We start from the raw sequence: 20,057 nt of genomic DNA, 5'->3' as shown, positions 1-20,057 counted from the left end.
ATATATATATATATATATATATATATAGTTTCTTTCAAATGCCCACCTCTCATGACCACCAATGATGTGACACTATTCTATTGAACTTACAATTTATCATATTTTTATCACATCCAATAGAATAGTGCCACATCATTGGTGGACATGTTAGGTGGACACTTGAAATATATATATATATATATATATATAGTTTTGCTATCCTGCCCACCCACCGTGCCCATCTAATGTGCCCACCATGAGAAAATATATATATAGTTTTGCTATCCTGCCCACCCACCGTGTGCCCACCATGAGGTGGTGACACTTAACTATTGAACGCACAATTCATCACATTCAATATTCATCACATTCAATAGTTGATTGGCTGTCGATACTTATTATCCATCAAAGTCATCACTTGCACGAACACAAATTCCTTCTCCAATGTTAGATCGCAGAGCCCGAAAATCCGAGGAAACACCTTGCATAAAAATAAAATTCCACCGCTGAGTCGTTTTTGGTTTGTTGAGGAATCAAAAATTGAATTTTTTTATTCTGTTTTTGAAAATCCTCGATTTTTTAACCGGGAAAGGGGCAATTCATACGCATTTTGGATTGGAGTTATTCATTGACCTAGAAATCATTCTACAAAGGTCAGACGAAGATGCCGCAAGTGAAAATCGTGGCTAAAAACTTTATGGACATGGTGGCATCGTTGCCGGCGATCAAACTTGACAGGCTTTATGAGAATTCCTTCATATGCGAGGCCATTCTCAGGTAATACCTTTAATCAACTTTCTGGTGTAAATGTTCTTCCCTTTCGGTGTGTCTGAATGCTCTGCAATACTTAGTGGAAGGGTATGTTATAGACGACTTATGACCCACCTTGGACAGGAACGGAATTTTCCTTTCCTAAGACTACCATAGGCAGCAGAGTGAAAATCGAATTTTTTTTGTTTCTTTTTTGTATTCACTCATCTTGTGTTGTGTTCAGATCTTTGCCTCCATTGTCAAAGAAATACGTGCTGCAGCTGTTGTACATTGACGCACCAGTGTCAGCCAAGTTGTTACAAGAATGGGTGCTTGCTGATGGGGTCTCAAAGCACAAAGTAGCCATAGATAAATTGATTCAGCTGAGAGTCTTGACTGAAACTCTTGACAGGTTTGCACACCTGTTCTGGTCCTCATTTTCTGTTTCATGTAATTACTAGTTGCATAATTTATGCGTCCACTGGTTCACTTAGTTCTTAGCATTGTTGTTATTGTTTCTGTAAAAAGTGTTTTTGTTAGGCTATTCAACTAGTTCACTCCACGATATTGAATTGACTAGTGGAACCTGGATGTGAGAAATTCCTATTTCAAGCCTTTTCGTATTTCTATGATTGCTCCTTTATCTCCGAGAAATCATCTGTTGTTTGCTCACCTATGTCTTGGGTTATGGTCAAACTTATATCTAAAATTATTGACGCAAGTGAGAAAGATTGTTGTGATGCTTTCCGAGCAACTAACGAACAATAGCTTGTTTGTGAGAAATGCTAAATGAGTTGAATATCTCCTGCTGATGTGCCCTCTTCCTCCACCCATTTGGAGTTGCTGATTTTTTCTTTTTTTGGAAAAGTGAGACATTAGTTCTCTAGTTGTGAATGTTCATGATTAAATTGGATAATCACATGAAGAATCTACGTAATGATACCTTTTTTTTCCCCTGATATTTAACTCTTTTTGTCTCATATTCACCTTTCCTCGTGTGAATAAATGCAGGAAAAGTTTGCCCTCATTTTTTATATCTTAGTTTAATTGAGACCAGTGACTACAAGTATGTAGAAGTGAATTGGTTCAAAAAAATGGGTATTGACCACATTCTAGCAAAATGGAACTTGCTGTGTAGTTTAGAGTACTTGAGTTGTTTCCCATTCACTATTTATTGAAATAGGCATTTAGTTTTGATATCTAATTTGAGAGGCCCAAACAACATGTCACCCCCATATGAAATATTTACACTAGCAGGACAATGTTGCTTACAATACTCCTGCTCATCACCATTTTTTCAAAGAGCTCTGCCTTTGCCTCTAGACATGTGACTGTCAAGATCGTTGGAGTGCTTAATCCGGCAAGGTGGACTAAATTACTATGACCACTACTAGGCACATGAATACATAGCAAGAAGATTGAAAGGTGAAATCTTTTTTATTCAGGAACAAAAATATAATATGGAATTATTGGATAGGGAATAAAAGGAAGATGTCCTCTCGAGGTATTAGATCTCTCAACAAGGAAACTTGCTTGTCCCTAGCAAAGCTAGGCAATCAAATCGAAAAGATATAATGCTATGAAGTACAAAAGCAAACTCATCTAATTTATATCTACAAGGATATTCCTTTGATGGGCTGGAGGTCTGTAGTTCGCACTTGAAAGTCCATGATGTATAAAATTGCCCCTTTTGCCAAGAAAACAGCAAAATCTTAGTTTACAAATAACCTTCGTTCAATTCTTCTTGTGGGACTGCGGCAGGAAAAAAGAAGCAACCTATAAATTCAATCCAACATTTCAGCTTAACCTCCAGAAGCACATATTGCATGGGTACGCATTAGATTCACATATGATCTATACTTTTTTGTCTAGTACATTCCATAAATTATCTGAACTAATCAATAACCAATATTTTGTATACTGCAGTGGAGTTTTACCAAGAGAACCAATGCCTTCAAACATCGCAGTGAGGCTCCCTAGCTTAGAGGACTTAGATGCATATGCTCTTCGACAATGGGAGGTGTGATCTTTATTTAGGCTTCTATGGTTGTCTCTGCTGTCATGCATAAGTTTTTTACTAAAATACCACAGTACAAGGCAATCTACCTCAAAATTTTATCCATATTGTCAACTCCACCATTTTATATTATTGGTGCTATTTTAGTATTTCAAATTACTCAACCAAGCACCAAGAGAATGGGTAACCCCATGTACAAAATAAGGCAAAGTTATTTGGTTTCAGTGATGGTTACGATGCTGTGTACCTTCTATAGTTTGGCCACTCTTCTTACAACTAACAAACTGTGACAAATCAGTGTTTCTTGCTGCACCTTATGAACTCAAATGAAGCTGAAAAATCAACGAACATCAGCTCTTCCATGATGAAAGTGTTCCAGCGTGGTCTTCTGACTCAAAAGTAGTTTCTGCACCCAATACACACTATTTTTTATGAAGGTGTGATAGTTACATGAAACTTTTACTTTCAGAGATGACAAGGAGCCACCCAGATTGACAGAGAGTGGCTTTCAGTTTCTGGTACGAGTGTAATTAAGTAACTATTAGCTTCTGAGTGAAGGTTAAAAATGCTAACACTTACCTTGATCAGCTGATGGATACAAATGCACAACTTTGGTACATTGTCAGAGAATATATCAGTAACTCTGAGGTATTATATGCTTAGATTCTCTGTCCTTTGCTTAATTTTTATCTCTTGGTCTGCTTCTCGTCTAAACATCGTTGATTGGTTACTTGAAACTGTATTCGATGGTGAGTGGTGACCCTTCGAACTTACGACAACTTCAACTCCACCTTTAATTGGATGTAATCTAGTACATTTTCACTAACAAAAATATTAGATTTCAGCTACATTTAATCTTTTTATTCCGTTTCCAGTTAACATGGTTGTGTGGCACTTTTCGCAGTTTTACATTAAGAATACGTTTATTTACCAAAAAACGTGTAAATTATATATGACCATATACTTTGCTTATAATCCATCAGATTAAGCTACCAAAAAACGTGTAAATTATATACAACCTTATACTTTGCATATATCCATCAGATGAAGTTTCTATTATTATATATGGTATATTTAGTGGTTGTCTGTCTGTCTGTCATTTTTCCTTAAAAATCGATTCAAATTTTCCTTTTTGTAGGAGCGAGGTGTGGATACAGCAGATCTTATATCATTCCTCCTGGAGCTCAGCTTTCACAATACTGGAGAGGTATTAGATTTTTTTATGCTGAAATAATAGGTGGAATAAAATGAATTTCATGCATCTTTTCATTTTTTATGAGTTTGTCATGCATGAAACATCTGTTATGTTGTTCTTTTGATCCTTCACATAATTTTCTTCAACTTTTGTATTTAGAATGATCAGGGACTATTCCACCCACTGCGGAGATAAATGAAAACTAGCATGAAATAGATGAACTCTTACTATGCGATTAAATACTCTCTTTTTGTAGGCATACAACTTAAACACACTGACGGATATACAACGGAACATAATAAAGGATCTTGTGGATTTGGGACTGGTCAAGCTCCAACAGGTCAGATATGCTGTTTGCTACATGTTTTGTTGTTCCTTCTGCCTTCATCCTGCACTAAACCATATTGATAGTGCATGTTCAGGGGAGGAAAGACAGTTGGTTTGTTCCCACTAAATTAGCAACCAATCTCTCCATTAGCTTAGCAGATTCAACTTCAAGAAAACAGGTATTGAAGAACCTACTGCTCATCTCTATAAGACAAGTAATCTTGATTCTGTTGGCAAACTTTTCAAGCCAGTTGATTCCATTTTATTGGTGTCATATTATTTTATTTAGTTAGGTTGTACTAGGAAATGTCTTGTAATAATGAAAAGTTGTCTGATAATTTTTAATGGGTTTGCTTTCATCAGGGATTTGTGGTGGTGGAAACAAACTTTCGGATGTATGCATATTCGTCATCCAAATTGCATTGTGAGATCTTGCGCCTCTTCTCAAGGTGTCTCATCATTTTCTTCCTTAAGCTTGGTTTGTCTATTGAAGGGGACTGCATGTATTTTTGATCTAATATTTTACCAGAAGCTTAAGTGGTTAACACTTTTTGAACAGTGTCAAAATTTTGAGCCACTTGAGATGTTTTAAAGGTGGCGAAAACATAGGCTATGATTGTTTTTATGTTTTGAAGCAATTTCCCATCTTTTTTTATAAAAAAAAAGCAACACTACTATCCATTTACATTTTCTTTTGTGAAAACTTATTTTCAGATCTCCAAATATAACCAATGCTTATATTTCAAATCCCTAATATAATGCAATATATTTTAACATTTTAAACACTCTCACATATTATTAAAATATCGATCAACTAGATAATCTACACGAGCTGATTGCTAAGATGAATTCTATTTTTCCCCCTAAAATTAACACCAAAATGTGGTATTTATACTCTATTGTACCCCAATGTATTTATTCCGGAATGTGCTATTTGTCAATCAAAGAATGACAACTTCTGCTGAGATTACAGGGTTGAGTACCAGCTACCAAACCTCATCGTTTGTGCAATTACCAAAGAAAGCTTGTATAAAGCATTTCAACATGGTATTACAGCAGAGCAGGCAAGAATGACATTGTATAGTAGCTGTGGTTTTGTATAGTGTGTATATGAGCAATCATTTGGTTGTCTGAAAATTTTCATTTGTTTATTAACCACATATTCTCTTGATCGAAAGTCGAAACACATGCAACTGCAAGGTTTCCTATCTGTGTTTCCAGATGATAACATATGGATAGTTCAATGTTATTTTAATATGTGTATGCAGATAGTATCTTTTCTTCAACAGAATGCTCATCCCCGAGTTGCTGAGAGAATCCCTTCCGTACCAGAAAATGTTACTGATCAGGTTTTCAATCATCTTTTGTTTTGTGCTCTCTCGTTAACGATCATTTCGTAAAAGAAGAAAAAAGAAAAGAGAACATGCTTGAAGTGTGTTAACTATATAGCTGCCCAAATCCCACATCTTGAATCGATATGCCAATTTAACTCTTTGGGCATTGACCAATATCTTTTCTGCACCTTATAGCAGAACTACTAAAAGATGATGTTTGGGCAATTATATGGTTTTAAAAACTTAAGTTGTTTCATTGGCAGAACAATTCGATTTCTATTTTGTCATGTCTGATGATTTTTTGGATAATAAATGTTTCTTGAAAGGATGTTAAGCAATAATGATTTCCTTCTTTCCCCACCCCTGCCTGCCACACCTTTGCTCAACCAGATTAGGCTGTGGGAATCAGATTTGAACAGAGTGGAGATGACCCCTGCACATCTTTACGATGAATTTCCATCCAAGGTATGAATGAGAACCGAACTGATACTCAGCACAATACCATACTTTAGCTTTGAATGGTCTCATTATCATTATTTATCATGTTGATGCAAGGATGTGTATGAGGCTGCTTGTGACTTTGCTCGGGAATATGGTGGTTTGCTTTGGGAGAACTCGATGAACATGCGCCTAGTGGTAAAAGCAGATATCTTCACAGAAATGAAAGAATTTCTTCGTCGACAAAAGCAATAGCTACAGCTTCTGCACCAGGACAGGGAAAATACATTTTCTTTTTTGTCAAGTATGTGTGTGTTAGGGACTATATGTGTATGGGCTTTAATATATATTGGACTTAGGCCCAAGAGACTCAAGCCCATAGAAGTATCTAGACTGTATGGGCTTTAATATATATTGGACTTAGGCCCAAGAGACTCAAGCCCATAGAAATATCTAGACGCTTGAGAGAGAGCAATAAAATGTGGGGAGTGTAGTTTGTTAGGCATTCGGTTGTTATCTTTTGAAGGTTGTAACTAGCATTTTGGCTAGGGAAGTACTAGCTTTGGCTAGGGTTTATGTACAGAGGTTTATCTCTGGGTTGTTCAAGTTTGTTCTTCCTATATTAATTTTAGGTGTTTTTATCTAATTCTTATGGCCAAGAAACCAATAGCCTAACAGTGTGCCTGATGAGATCTGAATTGAGTGGACAATGTTGATCGGGTGCTACGGACGGATTGAGAGATGACAGGAGATTGAACCGTGGATATTGATGGGTGTCATTGCAGAGAAGTTGCGATTCATAGGAATTATACTGGCATTGGCTTGTCGGGTATGATCAAGGCCGGCAAGATCAATACATTTCAAACAGTGTTTTAAAAAGTTTGATCAAGTCTCGCTTAATCTCGTTTAAACTTAAAGCTTTTTCAAAATGCTTCGCTTCGGCCAAAAGCGGTAAAAAGCGGTCAGACGTAGGTTGATCTTGTCAAAGTCGTTAAATATGTTTAAATGTAATTTTTTTAAAACAAAAATTGCTTAATAAGACAAAAATGGATCATAAATTAGTGATTTTATTAGTGAGTGATTGTTAGCAATGTTAGAAATGTACAATATTGTATGGTTAAGTGTAGTGATGATGTGAATGCAGTACATATCGAAGGATTTTACAACTAATGTTTTAAATTAGATAAATTAATTTAGTTTATGTTCGATGACACGAGAGATGAAATGAATGATGAAATAAATTGAGATGAATAAAATTATAGTTTAAATTAAAAACGTTTTTTTACGCTTAAGCATATCGTAGTAAGCGCGCTTAAGCTTATAGAACTTGAAGTTTGACTCCTACGCTTTGACACGCTTCACAATTTTTAAAACCTTGATTTCAAATGTTGATGTAAATTATGAAATAGTGAGAACAAAAATACAACTAACTAATATTTTGATAATTGAGCCAAGTTTTTTTTAAATGTTTCTCCCACGGCGTGGTGTTTATATAGAGTTATTTGCATCAACTATCCCTGTGAAATATTGAAAATGCACACTTCTTTCCTGTGAAATTTTAATAGGCATCTTAAACTCTAACCTTTTAAAAAATTAGCACACTCGTCCCTTCAGATGAGTGATTGTTGTGCACACGCCCTTCATGCGACTGGACAAAGATTTTGATACTTTTTTTTGCACCAAATACCCCTGTGAAATATTAAAAATTCATATTTGACCCCTATGAAAATAATTTTTAAATCTATTCAACCCATAATACACAATTTTTAATAAAATACAATTATAAATATTTAGAAAACATTTTTTGTTTTATTAATTTTTATTTTTATTTTAAATGTATTATCATTAATTAATTATTTTTTAAAAAATATTATTACTTTATCATGTTATCATTATTTTATTAAATTCACTTCGTATTTCCAACTTTTCAATTGAAGCATTCATAAACAAGTATTTAAATAATTTCAAGTATCAAATATTGAACTAAACTGATAAGTTCAAACATATTATTTTTTTGATTTAGAACTATATATTATTGAACCAAAATTTAAATTTTTCGAGAATATGCATTGCACAATTTGTAATAAATAATAAAAAAATAACATACTTATATAATTCTAAATCAAAAAAGTAACATTCATGAACTTATAATTTGGTTCAATATTTTGATATTTTTAGATATTTAAATTCTTATTTATGAATCATGTCTAATGAAGAAGTTAAAAACACGAAATTATTTGATAAAATAATGATAACGAGATAAAGTAATATTTTTTTTAAAATAAATAAATTAAAAATAAAAATTAAAAATAAATAAAATTAAAAATATTTGGTACTTATCATTCACTTATCATTTTGATATCATATTTTGGTATTTTTATATATTTAAATCTTGTTTATGAATGTATTTTTAATGGAAAAGTAGGAAACAAGAAGAAGTTTAATAAAATAATAATAACAAGATAAAATAATAATATTTTTTAGAAAACATTTATATAATCATAATAAATTTAAAATTAAAAATATATTAATAAAACGAAAAATATTTGATAAATATTTTATAATTATATTTTAATAAAAATTATGTATTATGAGCTGAATAGATTTAAAAATTATTTTCAAATGGGTCAAATATGCATTTTTAATATTTCACAGGGTATTTGGTGCAAAAAAAATATCAAAATCTTTGTCAAGTCGAATGAGGGGCGCGTGCGCAACAAGCACTCAATCTGAAGGGGCGAGTGCGCTAATTTTTTAAAAGGTCAGGGTTGAAGATGCTTATTAAAATTTCACAAGGGAGAAGTGTGCATTTTCAATATTTCACAGGGGTGATTGATGCAAATAACTCTGTTTATATATGATCTCTACGGAGTATCAAATGTTTTCATTATCTCATATCTTTACTATTTTTAGTATTTTATAAAGAATCTGGCCCCTGCATAAATTGATTTTGTCCGCCTGAATGACACCGTCATGAAATTATTTAGGAGTGACAGAACCCGGTTTAAAGGAGTCAACGGTTTCTAAGAGCTCCCAATCTCCATGTTCCATGTATAGTTTATAATTTCAAAATCAGATAGACCGAAAACTTCAAATTCAAAATTATTCGTATAATCTATATATTATTTCTTTCATAATGTTGGTATTATTTTACACACACATCGTGTGTGCATCTTTTGCTAGTATATAATAATAAATTGCATTATATATTTATTTTTGTACTTTTAATATTTAATTTTGTTGTTTTAGGGATCATGCTTATATTGTGTTTGTTTGTTCTGGATGGTTTGTTTGAAAAAAAAAATATGATGAACCACCCTCTTATAAAGAGTCTCACGTAACTAAATAGAAAATACAGATACAGTTCTTAAAAATGTAAATACATTTTTCCGTTTTTCGTATGTATCGTAAAATCAATGTTAGATTCTAGTTTGCATGAAACTTCCTTCTCATCCTAATTAACTATAATTAGTTACGAGATTATCCCAAAACTATTTTCATGTATTCAAGTTCGCACACAAAGTGTAGTTGTGGCAAAAATAAAGGCTTATTGTGTTGCACACGAAAGTCTGATGATTGTGAACGAATTTTAAAGGTCATTTTTCTTTGTGAATCCAAAACATGCAAAGCATAAGCATCTTTTCCCATGTTGTTCCTTTCGAATGATTGACCTTTAACTAAACGTTATTTTTCTTGCTCATATTCCTTTTAGAATTATTTGTTCAAGTCAAGATTGTGATACATAGCAAAAACATAATACAACATGATCGTTAAATTACTCATGGGAAACATAAATCTCACTTGAAGTCATATAAAACTTTTGTATGTGAGCAAATCATAATCTCTTTAACAAGTAATTGAACTTAAGCTCTTTTTTTTTTCCCCCACTCAATCAAATCGTTGAATTTAAGCTGAACTAACATGTTAGGAATAAAAAAAAATGCTCCTTAACTTTAAATCTGTCTCCTTAATTTTGACGTAGTTCTTTTTTAATTCAAACCACAGTTTATGTCTTCACTGATATTATGTTCGCAGGCTAGCTTCTGTTATTATGCTTTACAGGCCAATCATGTAGCTACACCATTGATTTGGTGCGTGATTTCTTTTCCTTCATGATGCATAATTGTACATACAGAAAGCCCACATTCAATCACTCAATCACATGTATATACCACGCCACAATTCACGAGTTTGTTGAGTGTATATACATTTTTCTTCCGTCAAGTTTTATAATTAATTCCTGAAGTATAAATAGTTTTGTAATTTGTCGCGTGGCGTAATAATATCAGCATTTATATGTTATAGATTTTAGAATTTTATCAAAATGGGCAGGAGTCAAATTTAATATGACAATTGACAAGACAACATGATAATTAGCAAACTAAATCTTTACAGCAAACTAAACGGAAAAATCAATAATCGGTCAGAGACCAACTTTTGTCTCTCTTATATCCACAATACTCTTCGTTATAAGATAACTTGCTTGATGAAATATACACAAATTTGCAACGTGAGATTCCAACTCGATTATATTTATTAAAAAAATATTACTTTCACTCACAAAAGATTATGTTAAAATAAACATAAAAATAAATAAACAAATTAAACAAAAACAAAGTTGCGTGCATGATAAAATAGTTTATTAGAAGCTAATATATATCTCCCGGGTAATTAATTTTCATCCACAAAATTGATTGAAACTGGCCCATTGAAATCAACATGCATGATGTAGTGCATTGTGATTCAAATCACTAAAATCTGGTGGTGCATGTTTACATGGTGTACGAAGATAAGAGTCATGAAGTGGCCGATGCATCAATATCATATTATCTTTTGTGCTTTCATTCCCACAATTAATCTTATTTTCCATTTTTAACTTGCACGGCTACTCGTGCTGCCGGTTTTATTCTGTCCATTAATCATCGAACTCAACTGAACCACTGAGCCGGAAAATTAATGACTTATAACTACAAGATTATAGCCCACTCGTTTTATTCAATCTATGCATATAATAAAATAACATGCAATATGCAATAGGAAAAATTATAAGACGGTCTTATAAATCATTTGAATAATGATTTAAAATTATTGATATAATGAAATAAAACAAAACTCTTTTAAGATAGTGTTATGAGTCAATTTTGTGAGAAAAAATCTCTTATTCGACTCGGCTATGAAAATTATTAATTTGTATTATAAAATATTAATTTTTATTCAAATATGGACTTGATCGACATATCTCATTGATATGGATATGTGCGTTTCGCAACATATCTACTCATGTAATAAATAAAAGGGGAGTGTTATTCACACTCCATTTTTTGTTAAATAAACTTCATTTTCAATTTTTGTCTAAACTAAGTTACCTAAAATATTAACAATTCAAAAATATCGTGTAATTTGTATATATATCCTTAAATAAATAAAAACTCATGACAAAATCGTCAAAAAAAGAAAAACTCATGAAAAAAATTAAAAGAATGATTCACTTAACTAATTATTGTTTTTTTAAAAAAATAATTAACATGTTATTTTATTTATTTATGAATATTTGAAACAAGTAATGTTGCTTAGATTCTAATGTTTTAATATGTTATAATCGTAATATCTTATAAATAATGGCCCCGTTTGGTTTCAAAAGCTAGGCCAAAAAAGCATTTTTTTAAGTGCTTTTCAATTAACAAGGTGTTTGGTTGACCAAATAAGCACTTTTTAAGTCAAAATTAGAGCTTTTTTAAAAGCCATAAATTGTAGCTTTTAAAAGCACTTATTTTAAAAAATGTCTACAAAATCCAAACGGGCTCAATATATTGCTAATAAAATATAAAATAATATATTATTGATAAAAGTTATAATTGAAATATTTTTCAAATAACACTCTTCATTAAAATATATATATATATATATAATTTGATTAAATAATTATTATTTATTTACATAAAATTGATAGAGTTAAAATAATAAATTATGCTATAAATATAATGTTGATAATCACTTGATAGATTTATTAAATATTATTAAAAATAATATACATACAGTATTATTTTTAATCTCAAATTGCAACATAATTTGTATTTTTCTAAGTTTTAAATTTTAATAAGTTTTTGGTAAATTAAAATGTTTTGTGAGCCAATATTCTACATTTTTTTATGAGTTTACGATCTACCAATATTTTGTGTCATATTATTTTTTTGAAGCTAGTTATGATAATAAAATTAAGAATACATGTAACGAAAAGATTTAAAAATGGGAAATCAAGCCTAAATTAAGATAAAAAAAGTATAAGTTAATTTTTAATATTTATCTGGGTATCTTTCTATAATTTGAAAAACAATTACAAATTTAACTATGTGTTTTGTAACAAATTTTACCAAAAATAAATATAATCAATTAAGGGTATCATTGTCAATATTGAGCACAAAACTTAAATGTGGAGTGTGTTTAACAAATAGTGGAGTGTAAATAACACTACCCTAAATAAAATTATTTAAATTTTATACATTATTATAAAATTAAAATTAAAATGTACCATATTAAATTTGAAAATATCTCTTGATTCCTGATTACATACAAGAAAAAAAAATCACCGATTTACATATAATTTGATTTGATAATAACAAGACCATCTAGCTCCCCAAATATAATAATACCATCCATATATATATATCTTCCAAAATACTCTAAAACAGTCCGATAAAATATAGATGGCAATTAGATAATGTAGAACTAAAGTACGAATCCTTTACATCCATCGATTGTGGAGAACTTTAATGACACGACAAAAAGAATGTGATTATGATATTTGGAATTTGAGTGGAAAATGGATCGATATATTGAGTAATATGTATAATGGTAGTATCGTATCGAAAAACGTATATCGTACTGAAAATTATGATATAATAAAATGTTATATCGATATTGTATTGAAGTTCTCGGTATATCGAAATTTTCGGCACGTATAAATAGCATATCGATTATACCAAAATTTACGGTATACAGAAATTCTCTTAGTATCCTAGTAATGACCATTGGAAGACATTGATAAGGGTACTTAGATATCTAAGATACACTTTGAAATATGAATTATACTATATGAGATATCCTGCGGTGCTAGAAGGTTATGGTGACGCAAATTGGATATCGGACACAAGGGATTCAAAATCAACAAGTAGTTACGTATTTATCATTGTGGTGATGTCATATCATGAAAATCTTCCAAGAAAACTTGTATTGCTCGATCCACAATGTAATCGGAATTTATTGCTTTGGATAAAGCAAGAGAATAAATAGAATGACTTCAAAATTTTATAGAAGAAATCCCTTGCAGGATATGCCAGTGACCTCAATAATAATTCATTGCTATAGTCAATCTGCAATTTTAAGGGTACAAAATAGCATGTATAATGATAAGTCTCGACATATATGTCGTACAAATAATATCATACGACAATTGATCTATAATAACATTATCTACATCGATTATGTGAAATCAAAGGAGAATCTCGTGGTTCCACTAATGAAAGATATACCGAGATCAAATGAATTTCTATAAAGGATAATGGGATAAAAATCCCCCAATATTAAATCTTGGAGTGGATACCTAACCTATTTGACGAGAGATCCCAAGACCTAGGCTCAAAAGAGACAAATAAATTATGAGATTTAGAGAAACACCTTGGACAAATATCTTACCCATACCTATGATAAAAGGTGTTGTCACACTAGGGGTATGAGGATAAGTCTATACCTTACGAGTGTTGCAAGATGTCCACGGACCGCTATTATATCTTATAAAATGTTGCATCCGGTCAATATACAATGCATTAAATGTTTCATGATATTCACATAAACATCTTCTCAAACGTAAAAAAAAAATTTGACAAGATTTTCTAATCAAGTAAACTTACTACGTATGTATATGAAAAATTTTACGTGTATTGCATCAGAAAACGAAACATAGAAGATAGATAATATTGATGATATTTTCGATAAATTTTATATAAACATGAAATATCCTATTTATATAAAAACTGAATATCAATTCACAAAGTGATGTATAATCTAAAGGAGTTTGATAAAAGCAAACAATAAATATACACTACATAATGTCTTGAAATAATATCTTGTTAGTTATGTTTTTCAGGATAACACTTTCAACTGTATTTCAGATTAATCTTAGAATTCTCGATGGACCAAAATACGACCTCATTTGTTAATGGTGTCATCGGTTTTCTATATCTTTGTATAATTACCCTAAAGCTCTATCTCTTTGTATATTAAATCTATAACAAGTAATTAAATTAAGAAGTTCGATTTTCTCCAATACAATCAGCTGATCCAAAACAAATAGAATAATGCACCACTTGCATCTATATAATGAACAACATTTGAAAGCTAGCCCTTACACGTTAAATATTATATAGTAATAATAACTTATCATAATCATGCATCACACATATTATATATAAACCTTAGATTAATATCAACTGCATACGTACTAGCTAGTCGGAATAAAAAAATGTTTATATGATCGATCGATCAGAGACGAGAAACAGCAAGAATATTGTGATGCTGCTGATGTTGAGTTTGATCATGATGATCATAGTATATCGATGGGGTCTCCCTGATCTTGTTCTTTGCAGAATCAGCAGTGGGCGCCTTTCTTGATCCAGTGTGATCTGAAACTACAAAATTTTTGGTCATTGCCCTCAGCTCAAATTTCTGAACTTTCCCCGTCGATGTTTTCGGCAAGTCCGCCATGAAATGCACCTTCTTCGGCACCATGTATCCCGGCATGTTCTTGCGGCAGTGATCAATAATATCCATTTCGGTAACAACAGAGCCTCCTCTGTTTCTCATGACAACGAATGCGCATGGACTTTCACCCCACTTGGGATGAGGCATCGCCACCACCGCCGCCTCCACCACGTCGGCGTGCTTGTAAAGCGCCGCCTCCACCTCCACGCTGCTTATATTCTCCCCGCCGGAGATGATCACATCCTTGGACCTGTCCTTGATTTCTACATACCCGTCGGGATGTACGACCCCGACATCACCGGTCCAAAACCATCCGTTTCTGAAAGTTTTTCTTGTGCCCATCTCGTCTTTCAAATACCCTTTCATTATGCTGCTCCCTCTCAGCACGATTTCCCCCATTGTTTTCCCATCCCGGGGAACGCTCGCCATGGAATCACAATCTTTCACGTCCACATCCGCCAGAGTCAGAGTGCAGATCCCCTGTCTCGCTTTCAGCTTCGCCTGCTCCTCCCCTGGAAATTCGTTCCACTCTTTCTTCCACTCGCAAACCAGTGCAGGCCCCGTCGCCTCCGTCAGGCCGTAGGCGTGCGTCACGTGGAACCCGAGTCCTTCGATCCTTTCCAGGAGCGCTGCCGGTGGGGGTGCGCCGCCTGTTAAAATCTCCACTTTCTTGGTTACAGCAGGCCTCTGCTCGTGTGGCTCGGCTTCTAATAGAATATTGAACACTATAGGCGCGCAGCACATGTGCGTGACATTGTAACGATGGATGCTTTCGTACATTTCCCGAGCCGTCGTGTTGCGAATACAAACATTGGTACCGCCTCGGGCCGCCACACCCCACGTGAAAGTCCAGCCGTTGCAGTGGAACATTGGCAGGGACCATAGATAAACAGGCTCGGTCTTCATTTCCCATCCCAAAATCAGGCTCAGTGTGCTCAAATAAGCTCCCCTGTGGCTATACACCACGCCTTTCGGCTCCGACGTGGTGCCGGATGTGTAATTCAAAGCAATCGGATCCCACTCTTGGATGATTTCCCCTGGAATATACCCCGGATTCCCCTGACACACGAGCTGCTCGTATTCCAGCTCGCCTAAACGAATCCCCGTCGTAGCGGCTAAGTCGTCTATGACAACGACGAATGGCATCTTATTGCTCGGCACATTCGCCATCAGAAGACGCAACGCATCGCGTGCTAGAGGCACATACTGGTAGTCCACGAAGAGAATCTTGGCTTCAGAATGTCGAAGGATAGTAGCGATGTTTTTGGCGTCGAGCCTCGTGTTGATCGTGTTCAGAACCGCGCCTGCCATTGGCACTGCGAAGTGCATTTCATACATTGCCGGGATGTTTGGCGCCAGAACTGAGACCTGCAGCAAAAAAAAACAAAGAACATATAAATATTAATGTCTAAAAAAAATAATCTAACATGTAACAGCATACGTTGTTTAACATGCGAGTGACGTATAAACAAGTTATTATGGACTTACCACATCATTTTTGACAATGTTAAAGGACCGGAGGGCGGAAGCAAGGCGGCAACACCTCTTATAAGTTTGAAGCCACGTAAACGTGACGTCGTAGTATATTATCGACGTTCGGCTCGAATAAACCATGGCAGCCCTCTTCAAGAAAGTTAAGGGGGTAAGAGGAACATAATTGGCATCACATTTAGGAAGTCTATCCATTGAGAGACCAGATGGGTTGAGATACCAACACAAGGTGGTGGAGTGTATATATTATATATAGAAGTTGGGAGGTTATACGTTTAATGTGACCACTGGTAGAGCAATATTTATAGGCTCACTTGGGGTGTAATCTGAGGGTGTGTGCTTTAAGAATTACGTTGCATTTACAATGAATTTACGAACATTAGTTTTGAAACTTTAATCGAAGTTAAGAACCCTTTTTTTAAAATAAATTTAAGACAGTTTTATATTTTCAAAAGCGGTCAATAGATTTTGTTGGAAAACAATGTATATGTGTGTGAAGTCTCGATGAGGAAAATGTAATTACCAGTCCATAGATTTTGTTGGGAAATTGCTACGCTTTTACACACTTGTTTCGGTAAACTTTAATTTTTGTTTTCTAAAACAAGACTTTTTGACCAATTAAATACATGGCATTCACATTTTGGTGGGCTGCTGCTTGACCTCTCCACTTCTTTCTTTATTTCTTTCATCACTTGGTCCTCTTATCTTTTTCCTTTAATTAATAAATATTCCACACCCCGCCCCCCTCCAATAATTTCATTTTTTCCCCCGAAAATTTCTACAAGGATCTATGGGAATATTAATATTAATGTGTGTGTACCATCAAAATTAACATATATAATATAAAGTAATTACCTATCTTAGCTAGATTAATCACATTATTTATCATAATTTGTCTCCAAATTACATCTTGTCATTAAACTTTTGGACTGATCTAGTACTAGTTCATGTGTTACATGAGTGAGTGTGCTTACTCATCTTTAATTTTGTGTTTCTTGTTTTTTTATATATATAAAAAGACAGAACATTCAATAAATTAAATTAATTACCCCACACTGTGTCCAAAAAGTAGATTGTTCACACTTAACTTCCAAAACCGAATCAATATCCAAACTCAGAGATATGCATGCCACTAATTAATTAAGTAGTAGATAATCGGGATGAGGTTTTAATTAAGTTTATAAGCTCCCGCGTATCATCTCACGTCCACACCTAACCATCAAATTATTTTATTTATTTTTTTAAAAAAAAAACTTGGAGACAACAAACTTTATACTAATTCATGATCCATTTGTTAAAATTACAGACATGTGAAGTGACACCCACATTCATATATTGTACTATAATTTTAGACGTTGTTTGGTTCATGGATTGGATGAAGATGAATTAATAATATAAAGATTTTAAATCAATATATTTGAATTAGATAATGTTGCATGACAGTAATCATTGGAAGAACTTGATCCAAGCATTGAACAAAACAATGATTATTAATCAATCAATGTGTTATCCTTCACACCAAAAGATATCTTAGATACATAATTACATAGACAACGGTGTAGTCAGAAAAAAAAATTTAACCCTAGATTGATTGATCCCGTTAAAAAAATTAAATGATGTAAAATAAATATTTAAAATTTAAATACAATATAACACTAATTTATAATCAATAAACATTTGCAAAACATTTAATGATAACTATAAAATTACATACTGATGACATGAAAAATATAAATATTTAAAATATAATGTTTCACATAAGCTGACTAAGAAAAATCTCGATAGTTGTAAGAAAATATAAGTTTTTCATATATAATATATAAATTTTCTTCTTATGTAATTAAATCTATATCTTTACAATGATGCAAAAAAAATGTATATATATGTTTCAAGTAATAAAACACATCATAAAAAAATTTACACCCAACCACTCAAAAACACCTTATTTCTGATAAAAGAAGTGAATGAACTTTAAAATGCAAAAGTTTCTATTTCCATTTTATAAATGAAACAATTAATATTAATAAACAGTACAAGTGAATTACTCAAAAACACATTATTTACATTTTAAATAAGGAAAATGTAAAATTTTCATAGAAAATTATAGAAACTAAACAAAATAATTAAAAAAATTATCAGAAAGTCACGTTACAATTCTTTTTAAGAAACCGACAAGTTCACACAAATGAAATCAAGCGATTAAAAAAAATATAATTTAAAAAAACACACAAATCCAGTTAAAATTTAAAATTTTGGAGGGAATGAGAAGTAACCTGAATAAAAAAATTACATAAAGAAAGAGATGTGCTTCATTTGCTTTTATTTTCTTTCAAAAACAATTTTATAGATGAAAGATAACAAATATATTTCAGAAAATAAGCTGGACTAAATCTACATAAATATATTTTAGAAAATAAAATTGAACAAATCTTGGTATGAATAAAAATTTAATCTATGCTATGATCATTTTTAGGCCTAAACAATTTCATATATATTACTACTAATACCAAAACAAAATTAAGACCGGGTTGGAGCCCACCCAGCCTTTGGGGTGGCTCCGCCCATGTACACAGATGTTATAGACTGTAGTAGCGACCACACACGCGCGTTGATTTTGTTGATCAATATAATCAATGTGAAAACTGCTAACTAGTCTTAATAAATAACTTATAGATGATTTTTTTTGTCCATCTTCTTTGAAAAAAAATTCTTTCTCTGTTGTGGTGGTTGTTGTTCGTAGTACCATACGCTAAAGTCGTTATTATCAATGATTCGGGTGTAATAAAATAGAAAGAGATTTGATGTTCTGAATTGTGGTACAATTTAAAATATTTGATTTGAATTGTATCATTATCATCAACAAATTTAGATATTTTACAATGCACGACATGATACTATACGCTACACCACCGTTGGATCAAATGCTCCTATGATACACAACACGCTGCTATACACTGAAGATGATCCGAAAGTTTTTTTCGCTATACATGCAAGATGGGTTAAGACTTAAGTAACAGCCATTTGATTATGTTTTATTATCACACACATAATAAATAGCTACCACTAAAATTATATATTTGTGCAGGCCATTATATTCATATTAATTCATCACACCTGTCATGTATTTTGTACACATATCGTGACCACTAAAATATATTATGCAACGACTTTCTAGCTACTGTTAATTCTTACGCAAATGCTATTCATTTAACTTATTTGAATAGTTTTTGTGTTTAAATTTTTTCTATCGAAACTTATATTGGTATTTTTGGATTTGCAATATATTTTTATTTTTTTGAATGATCATGGCTTTATAGATTTCATACGAAGTACTGTTGTATATATAATATATATATTCCACCACCAACGTGAATCACTAAACAATGAAATTTTGGAATTTCAAAGCAAACTGACAGAAATTTCTGGTGCAAATAATAATTGCTTCCATTTCTAAGTGTTGTCGTTATTTGAAGTCCTATATATTTGCACTTGAAAAAAAGAAAAAGTTTATTTGCATGACATGACACATATCGTATTTTACTGTTTGCTACAGCTTACAAATTATACACCGTCCCATCACCGGGAAATTCTACGCTATCCGGTCTGTGAGATCCAATGGCCATGTGATGCGCACAATGCTCCGGCCGTTGGATTGTCCTTCAGACATTATCCCGGAAAGCAGCTAAAAATTTCCCCCATCACCTATGGGATTAATTCGGTTATTTTATATTACATCCGGAGAAAATTATCAATCTATTTACGTGATATT

General features: G+C 32.6%; 2 protein-coding genes across 2 annotated transcripts; one reads left to right on the top strand and one right to left on the bottom strand.

Moving 5' to 3' along the window:
* The first annotated feature begins 390 nt into the window (after window positions 1-390).
* On the top strand, window positions 391-6,685 carry LOC140889029 (general transcription and DNA repair factor IIH subunit TFB2). Its single transcript, XM_073296725.1, has 15 exons — window positions 391-756; window positions 974-1,141; window positions 2,491-2,559; window positions 2,656-2,749; window positions 3,045-3,145; window positions 3,216-3,264; window positions 3,335-3,394; window positions 3,885-3,953; window positions 4,198-4,281; window positions 4,364-4,447; window positions 4,632-4,717; window positions 5,242-5,332; window positions 5,537-5,617; window positions 5,993-6,067; window positions 6,158-6,685. The coding sequence occupies exons 1-15, from the start codon at window positions 644-646 to the stop codon at window positions 6,293-6,295; spliced, it is 1,362 nt and encodes a 453-aa protein (XP_073152826.1). The 5' UTR covers window positions 391-643; the 3' UTR covers window positions 6,296-6,685.
* A 7,725-nt stretch (window positions 6,686-14,410) lies between these two features.
* On the bottom strand, window positions 14,411-16,641 carry LOC140891658 (trans-cinnamate:CoA ligase, peroxisomal-like). Its single transcript, XM_073300257.1, has 2 exons — window positions 16,286-16,641; window positions 14,411-16,165 (listed from the first exon to the last, which is right to left on the bottom strand). Exons 1-2 carry the CDS (start codon window positions 16,481-16,483, stop codon window positions 14,579-14,581), a joined length of 1,785 nt encoding a protein of 594 aa, XP_073156358.1. The 5' UTR covers window positions 16,484-16,641; the 3' UTR covers window positions 14,411-14,578.
* Window positions 16,642-20,057: the final 3,416 nt, after the last annotated feature.

This window comes from Henckelia pumila, chromosome 3, assembly GCF_033568475.1.
Source record: "Henckelia pumila isolate YLH828 chromosome 3, ASM3356847v2, whole genome shotgun sequence".
Lineage (NCBI taxonomy): Eukaryota > Viridiplantae > Streptophyta > Magnoliopsida > Lamiales > Gesneriaceae > Henckelia > Henckelia pumila.
Note: the sequence above shows the minus strand (reverse complement) of the source record. Positions and strands in the feature narration are given on the sequence as shown.